Here is a 22,316-nt window from a genome sequence, read left to right as displayed (position 1 = left end):
TGAGAAAATTGAATTAGGAAGGAACGGGAACATTTTAATTAGTCAATGTTTTATAAAATATAAGTGAAGAGGGGGGGGGAATTAATTATGGAAAGTTTATAATCTTTCCCATAGAGGTATGATATTTATTTGAAAAGTAATGTGCAAAATGTTAAGATTTAAATGAATATTAATATTAATGATAGAATTGAATTGGAATGGATTGTTGTTTTAATTATATTATACATTTATAATTTTTTTCTTTTTTTAAAATACAGTGTGTAGTTTTAGAATGTACCAAGCAGAATCCAAATGGAAGTTATGTATTATATTAAGTGTTATAATTTTAGGGGAAAGATATAAAGGCATCATACTCCAATCAGTGATTACAGGAGAAATTTTGTTTAATGAGAAAAGATAGTAGACAGTTGAAACAGGACAGACAAAGAATATAAGTATAATGATTTGAATTGAGATGAAATAAATAAAATAAAATTAAGAAAGTTAAAAGAGGGGAGAAGCTATACAGAAAATGTAGAATAGTAATAAGATATGGAATGGAATATAAAAATGAGCATGAACTTGAATTTGTGTCTGTACGAAGAGATGTAACCTGGGATTATGCTGCTTTCAAAAAAGATGTTTTATGTTTTTATGTTTTATGTTTTGTTTGTGTTTGTTTTTAAAAACCAATAAAATTTACAAAAAAAAAGAATATACCAAAGTAATGTATTACGGTATTCAAAAAACATCCTTTGTTGGGGCCACTGTAATTGTTTTACTTATTTAGAAGATCCACTTTGTTTGAAAATTGAGTAATAGAAATGCACATAATATAGTTAAAGAGGTGGACTTAAATGAACTGTAATAAGACATTCTGTTCATACACAAGCTTCCTCTAGTGGTAACAATGTTTTTTGCAAGTCATATTACTTGGAATTAAAATAAACCTCCTCAACTGAGTCAGACTTCAAATTTATTATTTTATCATTGCTACTGCTATAATATATTTATTTGGGAATCTATTCCTGCTTGTTGTTGTTAATCATGAAGTCATGTCCGACCCATCGCAACCCCATGGAAAATGTTTCTCCAGGCTTTCCTATCCTCTACCATCCCTCAGAGTCCATTTAAGCTCACGCCGACTGCTTCAGTGACTCCCTCCAGCCACCTCATTCTCTGTTGTCTCATTTTTCTTTTGCCCTCAATCGTTCCCACAATTAGGCTCTTCTTCAGTGAGTCCTTCCTTCTCATTAGGTAGCCAAAGTGTTTGAGTTTCATCTTGAGGATCCAGCCTTCTAAAGAGCAGTCAGGGTTGACTGCTCTTCTAGGACCCATTCCTCTAAGATTGCTGCTTAGAGACGTTTAAAAGCCATATATTAGAAATATTGTGTATTTTCTTTTCAATAATTCCTAGTCATCAAAACAATAGAAATAAGCCTTTAGTATTATAATAAAATTCAAAGAGAAAGAAGAGAATGGAATATGTGTGTGCGTGTGCGTGTGTGTTTTCACACACACACACACACACATTGTAATTTATCTGAAATAGTACAGTTTTTAAAGTCACAATCTGTACTATCACTACAGATTTTTATGTCAGGATATTTCTATTTCTCAGAATATTTCAACAATTTCTCATTTTAAAATTTGAGTGGAGCACAGACTTAGCAACAAAGTTAAAATGCTAAATCACAATAGCAACAAAATAAATGGATATGCTAAATCATAATATTGTTAGTTTTTATTTTATATTCCTGTAGTTAGTTTAGAATATTTATTGTGTGATTGGACACACAAGGAATTTGTCTTTGGTGCACAAGCTCTCAGTCTACATAAAGAAAAAATAAAATACATTCATCAAGAATAATAAGATACAACACTTAGTGATTGTATAGTGATAGGCTACTATTAAGCAATCAAATCATACTAGGGAAGAAATAAAACAATATAAATTGTAAAGATACAAGTAACACAGTTATAGTAATAAGTTGGAAGAGATAGGTAATAGTAAGGATGAGAATAGTAATGCAGTCTTACTAAATAGTTTGACAGTGTTATGGGAATTAGTTGTTTAGCAGAGTGATCACATTCGGAAAAAATTCCTTGTGTCTAATTGTTCTGATGTGCAGTGCTCTATAGCATTGTTTTGAGGGTAGGAGTTGAAACAGTTTATGTCTGGGATGTGAGGGGTCTGTAAATATTTTCACAGCCCTCTTTTTGACTCTTGCAGTATACAGGTCCTCAATGGAAGGCAGGTTTGTAGCAATTGTTTTTTCTGCAGTTCTAATTATCCCGTTGAGGTCTGTGTCAGTCTTGTTGGGTTGCAGAACCAAACCAGACAGTTATAGAGATGCAGATGACAGACTCAATAATTCCTCTGTAGAACTGAATAAGCAGCTCTTTGGGCAGTTTGAGCTTCTTGAGTTGGCACAGAAGGAATATTCTTTGTTGTGCTTTTTTGATGACGTTTTTGATGTTAGATGTCCATTTTAAATCTTGAGATATGATAGAAGCTAGAAATTTGAAGGTCTCTACTGTTGATACTCTGTGGTCTAGTATTGTAAGAGGTGGTAGTATAGGAGGGTTTTTCCTGAAATTTACCACAATTTCTGTGGTTTTGAATATATTTAGTTCAAGATTATTCTGGTTGCACCACAAGGCTAGTTATTCAACCTCCCATCTGTATGCAGATTCATCGTTGTGTTAAATGAAACCAATCACTCTAGTATCATCTGCAAATTTCAGTATTTTAACAGAGGGATTCTTTGAGATGCAGTCATTGGTATATAGAGAGAAGAGAAGAGGAGAGAGCACACAGCCCTGGGGGGCTCCTGTGCTAATTGTACAGGTATCTGATGTGATTTTGCCTAGCTTCACTTGCTGCTTCCTGTCTGTTAGGAAGGTTATAATCCATTTAAAAGTGTGGTCAGGTACCACTAACTGATTTAGTGTAGTTCTATGTTTAATTACATAATAAGTAATAGATTTTGTGATGTTCATGGTTATGGCCACACAGTTATGACACAAAAAGATAATGTCCCAATTAGCTTAGATGTTATTTTTTTCTGGCATAAAGGAAAGATTCAAAGAAGAAGGGATATTGTACCAGTATTATAAGGAAGTAGAGGAAGATATAGAGCAAATGCACTAAGCTATTAAAAAGTTGAGCACAATTTTTGCATTGGATTTTGAAACCCCAGTTATGGCATGAAAAAAAATGTATGATTAACAAGATGATGTAATTAAGCTGTGAAATTATGGGGTTACAGATTAATCAGATAGTTCAGATGCAGTGATGAGTCATTAAAAAGTCAAAAGACAAAAATGTCATTATACATTGTAAATTAAAAGAATAAAATATGGAAAAAGAAGTTATAGATTAAATAAAGAAGTATGGAATTTTTGGATAAGTACTGTCTCAGTATTCTGTTAGAGGAATTCTTAATTCCTGATAAAGACATTTTAAAATATGGTTTTCTTTTATATATATGTTTCCCCTCCTCACAGTCTACATATTGATACTGAAAAAAACATTTTAAATTTTTATCGAAAAACATATTTCCTTTTACTCATTTTTCTACTGATATAATTAATCTGTACTTGTTATTTCTAAAGCAGCATCTTTAAGTGCTCATCAATAGTTTATCCAGAAGGTGAAGTGAAATATACACAATGCTTCCTAATCACCTACATATAGGCTGTTGTGCTAATGTTTCCAGGTAACAATTATTCCTTTTTAAAGTTTTAAGCTAAAAATTGGAGATATAAAAGGATTTATCCTTTGTAGAAAGTGCTGAAGGGTGGGAGGATAGGTTATACAATTACCAGATATCCTGTGCTTTGTGGAATGCCCTGTTTTGATATTATATTGTGAAGTGTTGGGAATTTAGCCAGGCTAAAAATTACCAAGAGACATTATGGTTCAATAATTCAAACATTAATTTAACTAAAGTATTTAAATTTCACCAGTTTCAGTTCCATTGTCTTAAACTTTAAATGAGTTTTAGATAACTAATTACATATTAAATACAAAGTGGTTTCAAATGTTAATAATTTTTTTTATTTGCAAGTTTAAAATATAATTGGTGGACTTCAACTTCCAGAATTTGCCAGCTAGTGTGTACTATAAGGTCTAGTTTACTGTAGAATAATAATAAACCTATCAGCAAAATACTATTTCATTTTTTTAAAATCACTATGTTATTACCAAATAATTAAGCTTACAACAATTGTACATATACTGTATGTACACAGGTGGGATTCAGCCGGTTCTCACCAATTCACCTGAACCATTAGATTAATTGCTTATGCAGTTTGGAGAACTGGCTAAAAATAAAGTGTAAGATACTTTTTTTCTCTCTCTCTCTTCCTTCTGTTAATAGCTCCGGGAAGAAAGCCAAGAACCACTTAACAGTTGCAGCTGGAATGCAGCTGATACACTGAATCAAGTCAATAAACAACAGAAGCTGACAGGATTAGGGCAGGGAAACCCATCAATCAACCATCTAGGGATAGGATTAACCACTTCTCTTCAGAAAGGACAAACATTTTCATTCTAAAGTGTATTCAGTAACACTTCTGTGATCAGCTGATACTCCCTGGAGTTCCCCAAGACCTTTTATAGCTGCTGCAGTGTTGGCTACTTCTTTTTTCTTCCTGGGGGAAATGATACAGGAGGGGACAATGATGCAGCTTGATCATACAGGCCATGAATTTAATGCATGTGTGGTCCAGCCATTTAATGCATGTGTGGTCCAGCCAGCTGTATTGCTTCTGCTGTGAAGCACCCAATTAAGAACATAGAGAACATAGAATGATAGAGTTGGAAGGGTTAATTGATTTTGGCAGCATGCCCAGGCTTTCAATTAGCTGAATGGCTGCTCTTAGTTTCCCTCTCAGCTGCTGTTTTTGCTTTGGGGTTGTCTTTTTTTTAAAAAAGGGGAATGGCTGTTTTAAGTTTTCTGCATTGTTTTAGTGGTTCCTGGCACTGTCCTTTTGGGGTGTACTTCCCTCACTCTTTTTGAAAACCTCTAGTATGGAGCACCCACAACTTCTGAAGTCCCATCTTAGCTTGGTTAGAAAAAATCGTCCAAAATTCTTCCTATTCAACATAGTGAGGGCACAGTTTTATGAGAGCAAGACTAATGCATAGTATCCCATGCTTCTGTTATAGGTATTACCACCAAAGATGAAGTAATAAACCTTTGCAAGATTCATGGCAAATAATATCTTATAGTTTGACTATCACTAAGATAGCATCCCTCATCTAGTTGGGAATATTATTTAATCACCTCTATGCACAATCTATGAGATATCTTTCAGAACCAGCTCTTTGCCCAACCTATGGTCATTAGTCACAGTCATACCTATCTTTTAAAAGGAAGACTCTGGTCTACTAGAAAATTATAGACCAATCTCACTGTGTTATATTACCTGTAAAGTCATGGAATCAATTATAAACTAATCCATTACCCTCTACTTAGAAACAAACAACCTGCTTTCTAACAAGCAGTTTCAGAAAAAAAATTGTGCTGTAATCTGCAACTTCTACACTGCAGAAAATTTGGGCCACACATCTTGACCAATAGATGCAATTTACATAGACTTCTGTAAAGCCTTTGATTCAGTGGTGCACAACAAACTACTGTTGAAACTAAGTTCTTACAGCATCCCTGGAACCCTGCACAAGTGTCTAGCTGTTCTTGTCAAACAGGCAACAAATAGTCAAAATAGGGAGGGCCCTATCAAATCAGGCACCAGTTAACAGCAGTATCCCCCAAGGCAGTGTTTTAGGACCCACGCTCTTTCAATTTTACATCAACAATCTATGCAGTCATATTAAAAGCAGCTGCATCTTCTTTGCTGACGATGTAAAATTATTTAACACCACTGATAATGCTGCTGCCCTACAAAGCAACCTTGACTATGTGTCAGAATGGTCGTGCAATTGGCAACTCCAATTCTCCACTAATAAATGCTGTGTCCTACACATTGGCAATAAAAATCAGAACACCAAATACAAGTTGGGCGGCAACTATCTTGTAGAAGACTCTCACTCTATCAAGGACCTTGGGGTACTCATCTCAAATGATCTAAGCCCCAAAGCTCACTGTAACAGCATTGCCAAAAAGGCTTTAAGAATTGTTGACCTACTTTTGCAAAGCTTCTTCTCCGGTAACATTGTATTGCTAACTAGAGCATGCCAGTCCAATTCTTGAATGCAGCTCGTCTGCCTGGAATCCACACTGTATATTGGACAATAAAATGATTGAGCAGATTCAGAGGTATTTCTCGTGAAGTGTACTCCACTCACAATAGAATCCCTTATGCCACCAGGCTTGAAATTTTGGGCTTGAAAATCTGAAACAGCATCACCTGCGATTCGATCTAAGCATAGTACACAAAATTGTCTGCTATAACATCTTATCTGTAAATGACTTCTTCAGCTTCAACCGCAATAATACACGGGCAAACAATCGATACAAACTCAAGGTAAACCGGTACAAATTCGATTGCAGAAAATACGACTTCAGCAACAGAGTGGTCAATGTCTGGAATGCTCCACCCAACTCCATTGTTATACCTCAAACCCTCACAGCTTCAATCTCAAACTGTCTACCATGGGCCTCTCCCCATTCCTAAGAGGTCCATAAAGGGGATGTGCATAAGGTCACCAGCGTGCCATCCCTGTCTTACTGTCCCCATTTATCTATTTACTTCCTTTGTTCATGTTTATGTTCATACTTATATCTGCTATCTTGTACATGTTTGATAAACAAACAAAGAAATCATTAATAGTAAAATGGAAGTACAGGTAGTCCTCATTTGCTGACCACAATTGAACTGGCAATTGTCACTAATACAGGGAAATGTCTCATGATTACACAAATTTATGACATCACCTCCAGTTGCAGTTAAGCAAATCACCTTCAGTTGAGAAAGCTTTCTGCCAGCTTCCCACTGACTTTCTTTGTTGGAAGCTGGCTATGAAGGTTGAAATGACAATCATGTGACTGCAGGACATTTCAATTATAAACGTGTATTGGTTGCAAAATGCCTGAATCACAATCACAGGGAACATTGGAACCGCAACTTTAAGTCAAAAACCTCTTTTTTCAGTGTTGTCATAACTTTGAACAGTAGATGAACAAGTGGTTAGTAAGCAAAGACTATCTGTAAAATATTTTGTGTAGATTAAAAATATTTGTATAGGTACAAGGTTTTATAAATGTTTTTTTCGGTGACGAATACAATGTCTAGGGGAAAGTACAATTAGAATTGGTGTTTATTGCCATCCTGGTTAAAGGTTAATATGTGACACATAGATTTAGTGCCACTATATTTCTTTTCAAGTTCATTTTCAAGTGTAATGAACAAGATTTACTGAACTTCATGTACAGGTCTGTGAAGTTCACATACTGATTAGCCAAGCTGTATGGCTAATCCTGCTGAAAATATAAAGTAACATCAGATTTGTTTTGTTTGAATTTTTCTCCTTTCATAATAACTAGTAAAAGAAAAATAAATGAAAATCAGAAAAAGCATTATTAAGAAAGGATTTATTTGCAAAGTATACTCTTCCAACCCATAGAAGGAAGCATTTCTTTTTTGAGATTGAAATCTTAGCCCGAGACCCTCTACTGTGGCTCCAGCTTTGACTTGACACATACCGCTTATTAAAGCAGGAACAATAGTGCTCCCTACATGTAGCCTTATGTTCCTGGCCAATTTTTATTTTGAAATTTTAACATTTATGTTTTTGCACCATACTTTGAATATGTACAGAATGCTTTGGTTTCAACATATCTGATATGGTGTTAGCATCACTTGGTACTCAAGAAACTCAAGAAACTTTCTTTGAAACATGATAATTCATTTATTTTATTATTTCCATTTTGCTTTTCATGTGTTATTCTGATTACATCATTTTTTAAAATTAAAGTTTATTATAGAAAACATAAAACAATAAGGGAATACAGAAGGGAAAAGAAAGGTGAATAAAGTAAAAGGTAAGAGGCATGAAAGAAGCAATGACGTCCAATTTTTTATATATACACATATATATATGCACACACACACACACACACACATATATATTCTTCTGAATTAAAACATAAATAAGGCCCCAATATATCTTTGCTTTATCACAAGTCAACCAAAAATAAAAAAGGGCCTTTACAATTATATTTCCAACAAATCACTGAAAAATCTTTATACATTTTTTAAAGTTTCTAAGATGTTAGGTACCAACAATACATCATTTTGTAGAAGTTTTCTTTCATATTATAATTCAATGTAAATTTCAATCCATTCATCCCTATATTTTCCCACCATTCAAGCATGATATTGTAACCAGAATTCTTAGGTCATTGAATCATGTAAAGTTTAGTACATTCAATTTCAATTTCAATTTCAACATTATATAAACCTTAGCAGTAACACGTTCATCATTGGCACACAATACAATTTTAAATTCAGTTTTCTTCAAATTCAAAACCATGGCTTTTCTTATCAATGTTAAGTACAAGTTAAATCTTATAACAAAAGCACTTAGACTTATATACCACTTCCTACTGCTTTATAGCACTGTCTAAGCAGTTTACAGAGTTAGCAACAATCCTGGTCCTTATTTTATTGACCCCAGAAAGATGGAATGCTGAATCAACCTTGTGCCAGTCAGGATCAAACTTGTCTATTATCTCTGTTCAAAACATCCATGACTAAAATTTAAAAAAATGGAGACAAGGCAAGAGAAACTATTGGACCTCATATGGCTTAGTTAATTCTCTGTTGACAATAATATGAACATGCTGAGATGCCTAAATCAACTTCATCTTAAATGAATTTCTTAGGTTCTGATTATATCATTCAGGAATTTACTTTTTTTGAGGAAGGTATTAATTATAGGGAAAATATTTCACTTTAGATTATAGAGCTCTCTAAAGATTAATCAGTTAAATTGCAAAGGAACAAATGATGAGGCATAAGATAACTCTGAAAACAGAACAAGATTTGATGGATTATATGATTTTGTATACTATACCATCTTATAAGAACTCTTCCAATTAATATAATATGATTTTACATAATATATTTTATGGAAATCGATCCATATTCTAATTTGTGGTTACTCAGATACTTCAAGATATAGTTTCACTATACTTTTTCTTCACAGTTTGATAGATACAGGTTTTCATGAGCTGTAAGCCATAATCATCTCAATTATGACACATCACGGCTTGAATTACCTTGCTTTGCATGTAATGAGTCTATTTCATATTAGGTTCACCTTTTAAGTTGCATTACTGAAATAAATGAACTTTTGCATGATATTCTAATTTTTCGAGTTTCACCTGTACCTCTAATGAATGTTTTCCCAGAGAATAAAATATGCACTTCAGTACTGCCAACCAAATTCAATGTTACAGTGCATGATACCGGATGATAAGTGTCAATAAGTGGTACCAAAGACTTGGAAGTTACTCTTAATGGATCAATTAATACAATAGTCACATGGTTTAAGCAGTGCCATAAGATAGACAGTTTTAATGAATACTGATTTCCATTGATTATATGGCCTTTTTCTTCTAATACAATCTTATTTAAAAGTATTATAAACCCCATTAAATTCAATAAAAATTGCTCCAAAAGCTCTCTATACTCTATATGCTTTTATTTCTGACTAATAAGATACTTTAAGATCTGTTTTCCTGATTGTTGTTATATTTGCATGTATCTTTTCTTCTTTTCACTCCATCCATTCTCTTCTTATCTCTTTCATCCTTGCTTAGTTTCTGAATAATTAATAGAAAGCATTTCCTCAAAATAATGAAAGACAGTCAAGTTTTTTCCAGCTCAACTTCTTTTTTTGATGTATTGATTATTTGTTCTTCATGTATTCTATGAGTTGTCAATGGAAATTCTCAGTCATCCAAGCTGAGTTGCCTGGAAGCTAAATCATGGCAACTGGTCTTTTTTTATTGTAGTGTGGAAACATTTTGCTGCTTAATAAATATTCTTCAGTCTGAGCAAGTTGAGTTGGGGAACCCTATATATATATCCTCCAGGGTGTTTTAATTCTCATGTAATCTGAATAGACTTGTTAAATGAGTAGGCAGAGAATCTTGTAAATGTTCCAACTCCTAAATCTTTTCCCCTACGTAGATCATTAAGTGTAGACTTAGTTGGCCACCATTCCTAAGTGTTAAATGAAGTTGTCAAGTGAAGACAACTTGAATCCAAATTATAATCATCTTCAAATTAGACTCAGGAACAAATAAATCACAAATACAGTGCCCAGAATGTAGGTATTATCCTCTAACAATAGCTCTAGCTGATCAGCAAATAGGATGCCACATTTTTTCACAACCTGAATTTTCTGAGATAACTTCAACTCCAAATTAGATCATGCTGCAATAATCTGATCTGGAGACAATGAGGGCATTCTTATAAACCACTTTTTCAAAAATGTTCACAAATGGCATGTTGGACAAAACTTGGTGAAGGCTTCTCTCACCACATATTCTATCTGCTACATAAGCAGAAGCTTTAAATTCAGAAGAACTCTCAAGGTACAGATCAGTTTTTCAGAGGGAGTGTGGACCTGATATGAGTTTATTTCATCCCTCCAATCTCTTAGAGCTTCCAATCACCAGAGCATCTCTTGTACAGCCTTGGGTAGACATTATTAAGCATAGATTATACCTTACTCCAGGCCAACCCTTGATCTTCTTCAGTGGTTTTATGTGGTTATTGAACAACATATCAGAGAAGACCAAGCTCTATGGCATTCCATACAAGAGGGGACAAGGACTTGATCACTCTTTCTCTTTGATTACTCACTGAACTCTCTGCTCTGAAAGAAATGGAACCATTGTAAGACAGTCTCCTCCCACTTCAAATCTCACAAGGGATACAGAAGGACACATGCTTGATTATAAGAGGTTTTATAGGGTTGCAGAAACCTCACCTCCCCAGGCTTGGTTGGGTTTTCTGCAAGGTGATCAGCTTGGACGTTCTTATTCTTTACCCAAGAGGCCTGTAATAATGCATCAATTGAACACAAGCAATTCATATCACAGAATTCAATGTGACACAAGTCTAAAAACCTGAAGAACCAAATGAGACTGAGGATTATGAGAGATGAAATCCAATTATTCTGGAGCCAGAAGGCAATAGGTTAGAAAAGGATGTTATAAACTGATCACATCATGAGCTATAATATAACAACTTCATAAAGGCTAAAGACATCGTAACTGCTATAACAGAAGAGCAGAATAAAATATTAATATAAAGTTTTAAAACCATGTTAAAACCCCTGGGAGTCCATACATAGGTACCAGCCTGGGGCAGAAAATAGGTCTGGATTCTAATTCAATGCAAAGCACAAATCCAGTGTAGAATGAGATAATACAAACTGTTTCTTAATCTCACTTGACAATGAACAGAATGTATAATTTGTCCACTGTCTAATTTAAAATTCTTCATTGAACTCGGCCTCCAATATATAATTTAGGATCTCAGTAGCTCAGTTGCACTGTGTACCAAAAAGGGGGGGAAAGTTAAAGCTGCTAGCACTTGCCAAACAAATAAATCCCACATGCTTGTAATGTAATGGTAGGGAAAACTGACAGTGAGAACAATCAACCAATGGAACACCTTGCCCTCAGAAGTTGTGGGAGCGCCAACACTTGAGACTTTCAAGAAGAGATTGGACTGCCATCTGTCAGAAATGGTGTAGGGTCTCTCGCTTGGGTGGGGGGTTGGACTAGATGACCTACAAGGTCCCTTCCAACTCTGATTATCTGTTATTTGTTATCTGAATCTGGTAGATATTATTCCTATCATCCAAATTTCAGTTAAGGGAAAATTGAAATATGATGGGAAAGGATTGGAATACAACGTTTCATCATGATTCTTTGTAATGTCCCAGAACTTTGTACAAAAAGTTCTTTCCTAAACCAGGAAGATTGGAGACCAGGCAAAAGTTGTCTAATGTAGCAAATAACTGGCACCATTCCCTTTGCCAAGACTGAAGAAACAATCATACCATCCTTCCCCACCTGAATTTATAGGTTTCAGTATTCATATTAAATATGAATACTGCAACCTATACATTGAGGTGGGCAAGGGGAATATTTCCCCTTTTGGAATTTATGTTTAGACACATCCCAGATGACATTACAAGACTTTCTGCTGCCATTGTACTGAAACATGCCAGGCCAGAGGAATGGCAGCATCTTTTTCAGCAAAATCACTAAGTGGCTCAGTGACAGATTATCTGAGGACTATTATCAGATGACATTCTGTGATACAATAAGAGTGAGAAGTACTGATTCTTTACTTCCTGGACTTTTCCATTCTTCCCTACCTTTTCTCCTTTCTTGACATACCTGACTTCTTTTTACAACTATGCAGTCTTTCCACTTCAAGTCAAATAGAGCATCAGAAATTCAACAATCTGTAATAGATTCATCCTTTGGAAATCTTTTACTCTCTATTTAAGAATCTACCAATGAGGATTTCATAGTGACAAAAAGCTCTAGAATGGTGCTGCCTTCTCAGTGCCTTTTTTAAAAAAGCCTTTATAAACTGGGTACTAGTTGTGGGCTTCAATTGCTTTGTGCTTTCTTTTAGTAATTGAAAGGGGGAAACATTTGCCAACTGTTGGGCTTGCTTCTGTCCATATGACCTTAGAGAAGTCATGAAGGGACCACGATAGCAATTGGTACTATTGATAACTATCACCCTGACCTTTATAGGGCTGCCTAATCTGATATAAGAGGCCTGGTGATGGGAACGAGAAGTCTTTACACAATCATTAAACAAGCTATGGCTTAGTGCAACATTTGCATTTGCTTTCCTGCAGATTTGAGATTGGAGAGTACTCAAAGAAAGGCTTGTTTCAATGTGTCATGTTCCAAAAGTAAGCTTTGTTATAACTCATGAAACACCCAACATAAAAGAACTTGAAGAAATGAAACAAAAACTTAAAAAATATTTTTTTAGCTCCAGGCTTTTGATTTCTCAATGACTTTCAACAATGAATTCCAACACTTAAAAGCAAATAATCAGAAACAGATTTCCCATTGTACAAGAAACAAGCACTTATAAGGGACAAGGTGTGAGCTAGGGCCAAACATGAAAGTCTATGTGATTGTAGTCACATTTCCTCCCTGACAATTATCTACAATCTTGACAAGAACTATTGAAAAATACATGGAAAGAACACATGCTGGTCATAGCAGGGGTGTATCTAAAAACAATGCCCTACATTCAGTGATATATTTTATTTATATATTAAAAGTTGTCTACTCCATTCAGGGACTAAGAAAGATCCCAAGGTGCAAGCAATTCAGCATAAAAACACAGTAATACACAATTTTTGTATGATTAGTTTCAAGAAATCTGAACATTAAAAGTTATTATATACCCACTCCAACAATTCAAGATTTGGTTTTTGAAATATTATAGCCAATTCTATTCAGTGGATGTTGCACACATTTTCTTTAAAGATAGTAAAATTAAATAGGAATCTTCACTGGTAAGTAATTTTAACTGTATACCATAATAAATATTGCTACAAATAATCCTTGACTCAAAATAATCTCAGAATAATCTTTTGTTCAGTGATGATTGAAATCGCAATGGTGCTGAACAAAGGGACTTAACGATCTGTACATGAAATTATGGCTACTGTAGCATCTTCATCATAATGTGAACAAAATTTGGGGGCTTGGCAATCTGTTTACAACCAACCATATGGATTTTGCTGCACCTCCTGCCTATTTTTCCACCTATCCCATCCTGCTAGTCTCTGGGACCATTTGGCTGGGATCCATAGGCCTTGGACCAGCTTCCTGTCCTGCTAGGTCCCACATTACCTCCTCCCACCATACACACACCTCATCACGTTTCACTTCAGTTTTCCAAAAATTGCTTCAGAAAAGAACAAAACAATCCCACACATGGCCTTCCTTTATAGATTCCAAAAGTGGGCACCATTTTAGAAGATGACACAATTCTCAGCTTGCCTAGCTTCATTAAAAAGGAACTTCACCTTTCTTCCTTTAACTGATAAAAGTTCAAAGATTATCTAACTGTATAACCCTTTGAGAGGTTTATATTACTTAGTATGTCATAAAGGGTAATAAAAGAAGCCTGTGTAATCAAATATTTCATAACAAGTATTGGTTAATATTTACCTGAAGGAGAGAAAGCCTTAATATTAAGCCTAGAATTCAGAATTTTAAAGGATTACATAATTCCATAAGAATTAATTTCCCAGGAAAAATAACGAAAGGGATATTTGGAACTTTTGTTTCTCAACATCTGGAAAATCACAAGTTTTCAAATCCATTTCATTCCCTGTTTACACAAAACACATAATATTGGACTAAATATAGTCATCTATCAAGAAATTTCTGAACTTATTTAAAGAGTACTCAATTTTATTTTTACATGTCCTACTTTATTCAAGATGAAGTACTCTCTTCATTATGATTTTAGGACTGGAAGTTTTATTATGCAACAATATTTGCATAATTGTACAAAATAATTGTACTGGAAACTTTATTATATTGTAGTAAGTAAGATTTGAGAAGCCTAGGTAGACTGATTTGATATATTTTCCCATAGGTTTTGCAGGTTTTAATGTAGCAATTGTAATTTTTATTTAGCAAAGTGCTAAGGCAGTTCTAATTCATTCTGTATAAAAGTTGTTAATCAGACCAATTTGATGTAGTTCCTATAAATATGTCTGGATTTTGCTATACTTTTTTGAAAAATCAGATACAGGTTGTCCTCAATCTAGGACCACAATTGAGCCTAAAATTTCTGTTGTTAAGTGAGATATTTGTTAAGTGAGTTTTGCCCTATTTTACAACCTTTCTTACTGCAGTTAAGTGAATAACTGAAGTTGATAAATTAGTAACCTGGTTGTTAGGTAAATCTGGCTGCCCCATTAACTTTGCCTGTCAGAAGACTGCAAAAGGTGATCTTTGGGATACACCAATGGTCATAAGTATGAACCAATTGCCAAACATCTGAATTTTGATCACATGATCATGAGGATGCTGCAAAGACTGTAACTGTGAAAAATGGTCATAAGTCACTTTTTCAGTGCTGTTGTAGCTTTGAACTGTAACTAAATGAATTGTTGTAAGTTGAGGATTACCTGTATATTTGAATTGCATCAATGACCTTTCCATAAACTATCTTGTTTTATTTTGTTTCATCTGTTGTTTGATCTGAATGATGACCATAACAACATTTCTACACTATAACACACTACAATCATCATTATGCTGTGGAAGTAAGGAAATATTTGATACAATTTCTATACAAGAATTTATTTTTGTCAATTAGTAATAGCACTTAGACTTGTATACCACTTCATAGTGCCTTAACAGATAATTTTGGGCCAATTATCTCTATCAGCCCAACCCACCTCACAGGCTTATTGTTGTAGAAAAAAGTAGGAGGAAGCATAATCGACAACACATGAACTCCAAGAGAGAAGGGAGGCAAATAACTAGATCAATTAATAAATGTCTTAACAAGAGATTTGAAATGGACCATAGCAACACTGCTTTATCCCTGTCTTTTCTTAAGGTTATTCTTTTATTCTCCTTTTATTTATTTCTTACATAATTTCTTAGCTCAATTTTCCCTCCAAATATTTATTCTTCTTTTGTTCTTTATTATGTGTAGAAAAATATGTTTGAAAATGATTGTTCTGCTATACTCCTACCATCCACACAAACCCTCCCAAGACATTGATTTTCTGATCACTATTTGGAGAAACAAGTGCTGATCTTCAAAGGCATAAGTTTAAGGTAGGGGCTTTTTTTTCTTTAGGGAGGAGTTGGAGGGCAAGAGTTCATAAGAGTTCATTCAAGCTTTGTTAAATATTAGTTATGGCAGAGGTGGAGATCAATTAGCATAGACTTAACTTTCCAGAGTAGAGCAAGGACGAAGGGGAAGGGCTACTGCTGACAGTTGTCTTCCACAATAAGCGGTTCCTTTATAACAGCTGGGTGTATCTGAACAAATTCTTTCGACCAATCTACAGCCTCTGATCACACCTCAATCCTCAGGCTCTGAATAATTCAAAGACAAAAGGCAATCAATATATCCAAAATAGTAAGTCTGTGTTTTTATCTTTTTCACTGAATTATATCGACTGTGCACTTAACTACTGTGTTTAAAAAGAGGGGGAAAGATAAGATATCTAAGTAAACTGCTGTCCTAAGAGGATCCTGATATTCTCTCCTCGGCTGAACTTTCAGTAGAATCACACTTTTTTAAAGTTTGGGCAGATGATGTTCCTATTGTTAACAAAATGAGCCATTGACAATGTCAGTGTCAACACTTATGACAGCTGGAAATTATGAATTATAAAATTGTAAAAAAACTTTCCATCTTTGCTGTTACTAGTGCCTTTCGCTTTTTTTAAAATTTATGTTATTTTGTCCATCGCTTCTCATTTTTCCTCTGTGTAAACCACTGTCCAATAAACTAAAGAACACCCTCTTACCTGCTAACAATTATAAATTTGGATACAGGTTCCTGAAATAATATCCAACATTCTGATCTTTTAGGATTGTCCAACCACTGAAAATGTATAAATGTATGGAGCAAAAGCATCCAAGATAATGTTTTATTTAATCAATCAAATTACTGAATAATGGTTTTTAATATTATTTCCATTGTTTAAAAAATTCCTATAAATTGTAAGTGTTTCTGTTCTTAGTGGCAGCATATTCCTTTACACAATCAGTTGGTTTACCATTTAATTTCCTGAAAAATTTATTTTTTCTACAGGTAAAAATGGTTTCTGAAAAGGAAGGAAAGAAACATATTAATGGAAATGTTAATGATGAGAATATTGTTTTTGAAGATGCTTCTGGAAGCCAAAAGTAGGTTTTTCAATTTTAGTTGGCTGCTTTTTTGCATTTTTCAGTTGATGCATTTCTCTGCTTTATGCTGCACAATTCTTTTTCTATTAGAGGCCAAACATCCATTCAAAATATACCATTTTTCAGAGCTAACTTCTATATTCAACAAATTTGTTGTAATCATGTATTATTAGCTAAACACCAATTATTTATTATTATTAAATTTGTTTGATGTCCATATTTAGCATTGCAAATTTCTTAGTATACCTTGTTATTTATCTTCTGTATAAGGACATTGGGCTTTACTGAGCTTTCATTTTAGTTCAGTGACTTTGATTATTTTTTTCTCTATTTCAGTCTTGCTGTGTTTATTTTTTTCCTTTACATTTTTCGAAAGTTTTGTTGAAAACTGCCTGCCTACAGATTCTCAACCAGAAAATTGTTTTTTTTTTCAAAAATGAAATATTATTTAAGAAAACCTTGCGTTACTTACATTCTGCATCATCATCGGCTTCTGACAAACTGGTGAAAGTGTACAAATATAGCTAGCTATTTATATTGCATTCATGTTTGTTTTTGGTAGCTGAGGACATTCAGCGGGACAAACATATCAGACTTCACCACTTTTGGGCACTCCTACCTATTGACCCTATTTGTAGATAGGCATAGATTGAGCAGCTGTTGTTTTCTCTATCATATCCTCTGGGCTAGGAAAAAATATTCCCAACTTGCACAATGCACACAGAGTTTATTTTATTTTCTTATTGAAACTAAGAACTTTGGTTTTAATAAGTTAATAAGTTGTCTGGTTTTGTTATAAGTATACACTCCAGGATCCTTATATTGGGGTATTCACACATCAGTTGATAAATTGTAGTTCATTTAAATCCTAGCTGGCTCAAAGGTCAAAATGAGTTAGTAGACATATAATGCTAGGCAATTAGATTATAAACCACAATTGCTATATTCACTCAGCACAAAACCAAGGAAAACATATTATAGCACAATGGGCAAACTTAGTTATCAAAATAATAAGAAAACTTAAATGCTTTTCTCCTGCTTGACAATGTTCATGGAAAAGTTTCAGATTTAGGGAGTTATAAGTATTTGAGAACTCATTGATTTCAGTGAGTTTTAACTACTTAGATGCTTATGGTTTTATTTCCCCAAAATAAAAAAAAAACCAAGTTAAATTGAGTTAAAACAAGTTAAAACAAGGATCAGATTTCAACATTCTCATGTTTCAATATTGAATGAAAATCAACATTCATATTTGATGCAATAGTTTGAGAATTATTACCTGGGCTAAGAATACATAAGTCACCCTGTGGTGAGATGGGCAGCAAATAAATTTAATAAATAAAATACATAAATCAGTTATACATAGTATCATAACTTAATGTACTAGTAAGTAATTATTTATTTGAATCTATTATGATTTAGATCAATTAGCAGAAAATCCTGAACCAAAGGGAAAAAAATTCAAAAATAAGCAATAAAATAGCATCATATAATAGTAATTAATATTAAAATGAATTATGAGAAATAAACAATTTTGAGGTTCAAAATAAAACATAGTTCCTGACACTGTTACATTGTTTCAAATATTATAGTGTTCTATTTCTGAAACAAATTGATTTTGATTCTTTTTATCATGTTAAATTAACATTATGAAATAATGAGATTTTAAAGCATCCCAGTTGGGATCATTAGCACTTTCTTTTTCAGTGACACTTAAATTATGAGAAGTACAAATTATGTTTCTTGCTTATTATTTTAACTGTATAAATATGTTTATAGGAAAAAAAATGAAATTTGACTACATATCATTTTTATAGGGAAAAGAAAAAAATCAAGGAAAAAATTAATATGGTTAGCCCATTTGCAGTGGTAAGTTTTGAATTTTAGTTGTTTTATTTTGTTTTGTTTTGGTGCCCTGGAGCCAATGTTGATTTCTATTGACTACCTGGATTAATTTTTGCAGTTTTCTTGGCAAGATTTCAGAAGTTGTTTGCCATTGCCTGCTTCCAAGAGCTGACTTGCCCAAGATACTCCCAAGGCTTTGTTTTTTAGGCAGGAATAAAGCTCTCAGCCTCATATTTCTAAGTTGATGTTTTAACCACTACATGAGACTGGTTCTGTTTTAAAATTTAAAATTAAAATAGCAAAACTTTTTAAAAGTGTGTGTGTGTGTGTGTGTGCATGTTCAATAAAGCTAAATAAGAACATTCTGTGAATATTATGTGCAATTTGTTAATTTGTATTCAAGCTGCTTTTTAAAGAAGGTACTGGATAACATTGTTTTAAAGCAGGGGTCCCCAAACCCCAGTCTGTGGACTGACACCAGGTAACTGGGCTACACAAATAAGCAAAGCCCTATTCGTCGGATGCAGGCAGCCTATGAAATCACTTTCGCTCTGGTGTACAGAAAAACCTCTCTTTGTGGAACTGGTCCCTGGTGACCAAATGGTCGGGGGCCACTGTTTTAAAGTATTAATATAAACCATATTATATTATGTTTGCCTAATTAATGCAAGGATATGAAAAAATAAAAGGTCAATGAATGCTGCTTGTTAGTTGTGGAATTATGTCGTAGATATATGTGTTCTAGTTAAATGACATTTAGCAATAAGTGGACAATTTTTTGCCTTGTGGATCATTTGCTTTTCAGTTTCGTTACTCCGATTCCCTGGATAAATTATTAATGATAGTGGGCACTATTTTTGCAGCCCTTCATGGGGCTTCCCTTCCAGTTATGATGATTGTTTTTGGAGATATGACAAATACCTTTGTTGGATCTGGAACTATAGGTAAGAGGAGTCAATAATGTCATGAAAAGAATGCAAAGCCAGAGAGAATTGAAGCATGTATCTTTTAAAGTGGATCTCTAAGAAAACTGCCAAACATTTTGTGGGCTGTTGATTACTGGCATTGGATAGCGAAGGATTTACAAACAAGAGCATTTTATTCTTAAATTGCTGACAAATGGTTGTCCAAAATGGCATAAGGAAGAAGTATCAAACTCGATTTCATTGAGGGCTACATCAAGATTGTGTTTGACATTGGGGAGGGCAGGGGGCGTGGCCAAGGTGGGTGTGCCAGCTTGACATCACTCGTGTTGTAGGCACCCCAAGTGTTGTGTGGCGGCCCAAGTGCTCTGCCAGCAAAAACGGGCTCCTGCAACCCTCTGCCAGTGAAAACAGAACTCAGCAGGGCCACAGAACTCGGCAGGGCCATTTTTGTTGGCAAAGGCACCGCAAGCTAGTCCTTTGCTGTTTCCAGGGTGGGTCTGTGGCCCACATCTAAACACCCTATGGACCACAGGCCTTGAGTTTAACAACCCTGGTATAAGGTCTTCTACGTGGGCAGGGGGTTGGACTATAAGACCTCTAAGGTCTCTTCCAACTCTGTTATTCTGTATTCTGTATATAGTCATCCATGAAAGACTGATACCGCAAAAGAAGAAATTTAGACAAATGTACATGATAAACACAATAAATATAGATCAATATATCTAGCACTAGTAATAAATGTTATATACAAATTAGAATCATTTACCAAAACTAGGGTGACCATAAAGAATAATCTTTGAAGCTTGTAAGCAGTGATGAAAACATAGGAAACCAGCCTTATGCCAAATTAAACTTTGGAATCCAATTGTACAAGGTCATATTCTGAAAATAGATTGGATCAAAATAAAAAATAGCTGTGTGAGCCACTGAAAATCATATCCAGGCCCATTAAATAGTACTGTAAAAAAGATCAGCACTCTCAAATAATAATATTCATTTAAAATAAATATATACATTTAAGGACAGAAGTTAACATTTTGTGGCTAATCTGGGGGACTTTTCTTACTTCTTATTTGTTGCCAAATATTTATTTAAAGGATACATCTATTTTAGAATTTACACTATATTTTTATTATTTTCTGTTACCAAATGGCAAGAAATCATACTACCTATGTAGGACAAATGTAATCAGAGTTGATTCTAAGGGCTACATAAAGTCCTAATCTTAGTTCAGGGGTGTCAAACTCATGGCCTGCAGGCCGGATGCATCACACACTGGTGACGCCCACCCCTGCTTTAGCAAACGGAAAAAAGTTGCGATACATCACATGGTGACAACATGACGATATGAGTTTGACACTCCTTCCTTAGATTGCCCCACAACCTTAGATCCAACAACATTTTAACAAAACTAACTAACCCCTTAAACAGAAAGTCCAAAGTATTCTCCAACAGAACTTTTCTGAGCTTTATTATTTCTTGCTATCGAAGGGAACTAGGTTTACAAGAGATAGCTGTAATACTCCTATTTTCTCTAGGATAACATGGCTACAGGTAGTCCTCATTTAGCAACCACAACTGAGAGAGGCAACTTCATTTGTAATCAAAACAGTTATTAAGTGGGAAACATGTAAATTGTACTTTGCTTTTCCCCACTTTCCCCACTTCATAGTTAGCAATAAGGGAATTAATGTTTGTTTACATTGATTGGAGAAAGGAATTACAAGAGAGTAAGCAGGCGCGCAATGAGGAATGTTTACTCTCTTCTAAACTCTTCCTTCCCAATCTCTCTACTCTGTGAAGGAGGAAAGAAAAATGAGTCAGGCACAGGACAAATATATATTAACTAACTGTAATGGTGAATACATGACAGACAGAGACAGAGATTGCACAGTTAGTAAATGTGCACCTTCGTCACAAAGTTACTTTTTCAGCTGCATTATAACTTGACATGGTCACTGCATGAGGCAATCAATAAGCAAGGTCTATCTGCAGAGCAAAAAAGACTAGAATCACAGGCCAAATTGGTAACATAAATAGGCACTTCTTCAGTTTTCTATCTTCCTTTGAATAATATATTCCTACATATTTTTTCAAATCATGATGTGCACAGTCATTCAGAATCTTACTAAAAGAAATAAATATGTTTCTTTATTAAGAACAGAATTGGAGGAATAGCCACAAGGAATCTTATCAAGCAATTTTTATCTTGGTATAAACAAATGATGTCATTTGATAATTTATACAGTTTTAAAAATCTTTATAATCTTGTGACTGGGGATAATTTTGTGACTGGAGATATTGTTAATTTCCCCTTAATATTGTCTTTACCTGATTTAAACCATTTTTTCTTCCTTCTACTTAGATAATACAGCTAATCATTCCCAGCGCTTTGAGCAACTAGAAGAACAAATGACAAGGTACCTTAAATTAATACATATAATTGTACATTATATATTTGACATGTTAATAAGTGTTTGTGTATATAATGTAATAAAAGAGATTTTATTTTTTAAACAAGGATTAAATAACTTTCTATAATAAAGTTTGTAAGTTTGGATACAATGCAAACAATGAAGAAGCCATGTTAGTCTTAAGGTCAGTTATTGATTATAACATTCAGAAAACAAAAATGAGAAAAAGC

The 22,316-nt window shown here is 34.2% G+C and overlaps 1 protein-coding gene across 2 annotated transcripts in view; it reads left to right on the top strand.

The window, feature by feature from the left end:
• Positions 1-15,973: 15,973 nt before the first annotated feature.
• The window catches only part of ABCB1 (ATP binding cassette subfamily B member 1), a 54,331-nt gene continuing 47,988 nt past the window's right edge, over positions 15,974-22,316 (top strand). The window contains exons 1-5 of one of the 2 annotated variants that reach the window (XM_026681360.2): positions 15,974-16,125; positions 16,807-16,901; positions 18,719-18,770; positions 19,552-19,690; positions 22,038-22,092. In XM_026681360.2, the coding sequence (XP_026537145.1) occupies positions 16,813-16,901; positions 18,719-18,770; positions 19,552-19,690; positions 22,038-22,092 (335 nt within the window). In that variant the 5' untranslated portion in view covers positions 15,974-16,125; positions 16,807-16,812. The remainder of the gene's footprint in view (positions 16,126-16,806; positions 16,902-18,718; positions 18,771-19,551; positions 19,691-22,037; positions 22,093-22,316) is intronic. The other variant, XM_087947227.1, reaches the window with a different exon arrangement.

This window comes from Notechis scutatus, chromosome Z (genome assembly GCF_049901735.1).
Source record: "Notechis scutatus isolate UNSWTSFEM ecotype Mainland chromosome Z, rNotScu1.2, whole genome shotgun sequence".
NCBI lineage: Eukaryota > Metazoa > Chordata > Lepidosauria > Squamata > Elapidae > Notechis > Notechis scutatus.
The sequence above is the reverse complement of the archived record's forward strand: the minus strand, read 5'-3'. Positions and strand labels throughout refer to the sequence as shown.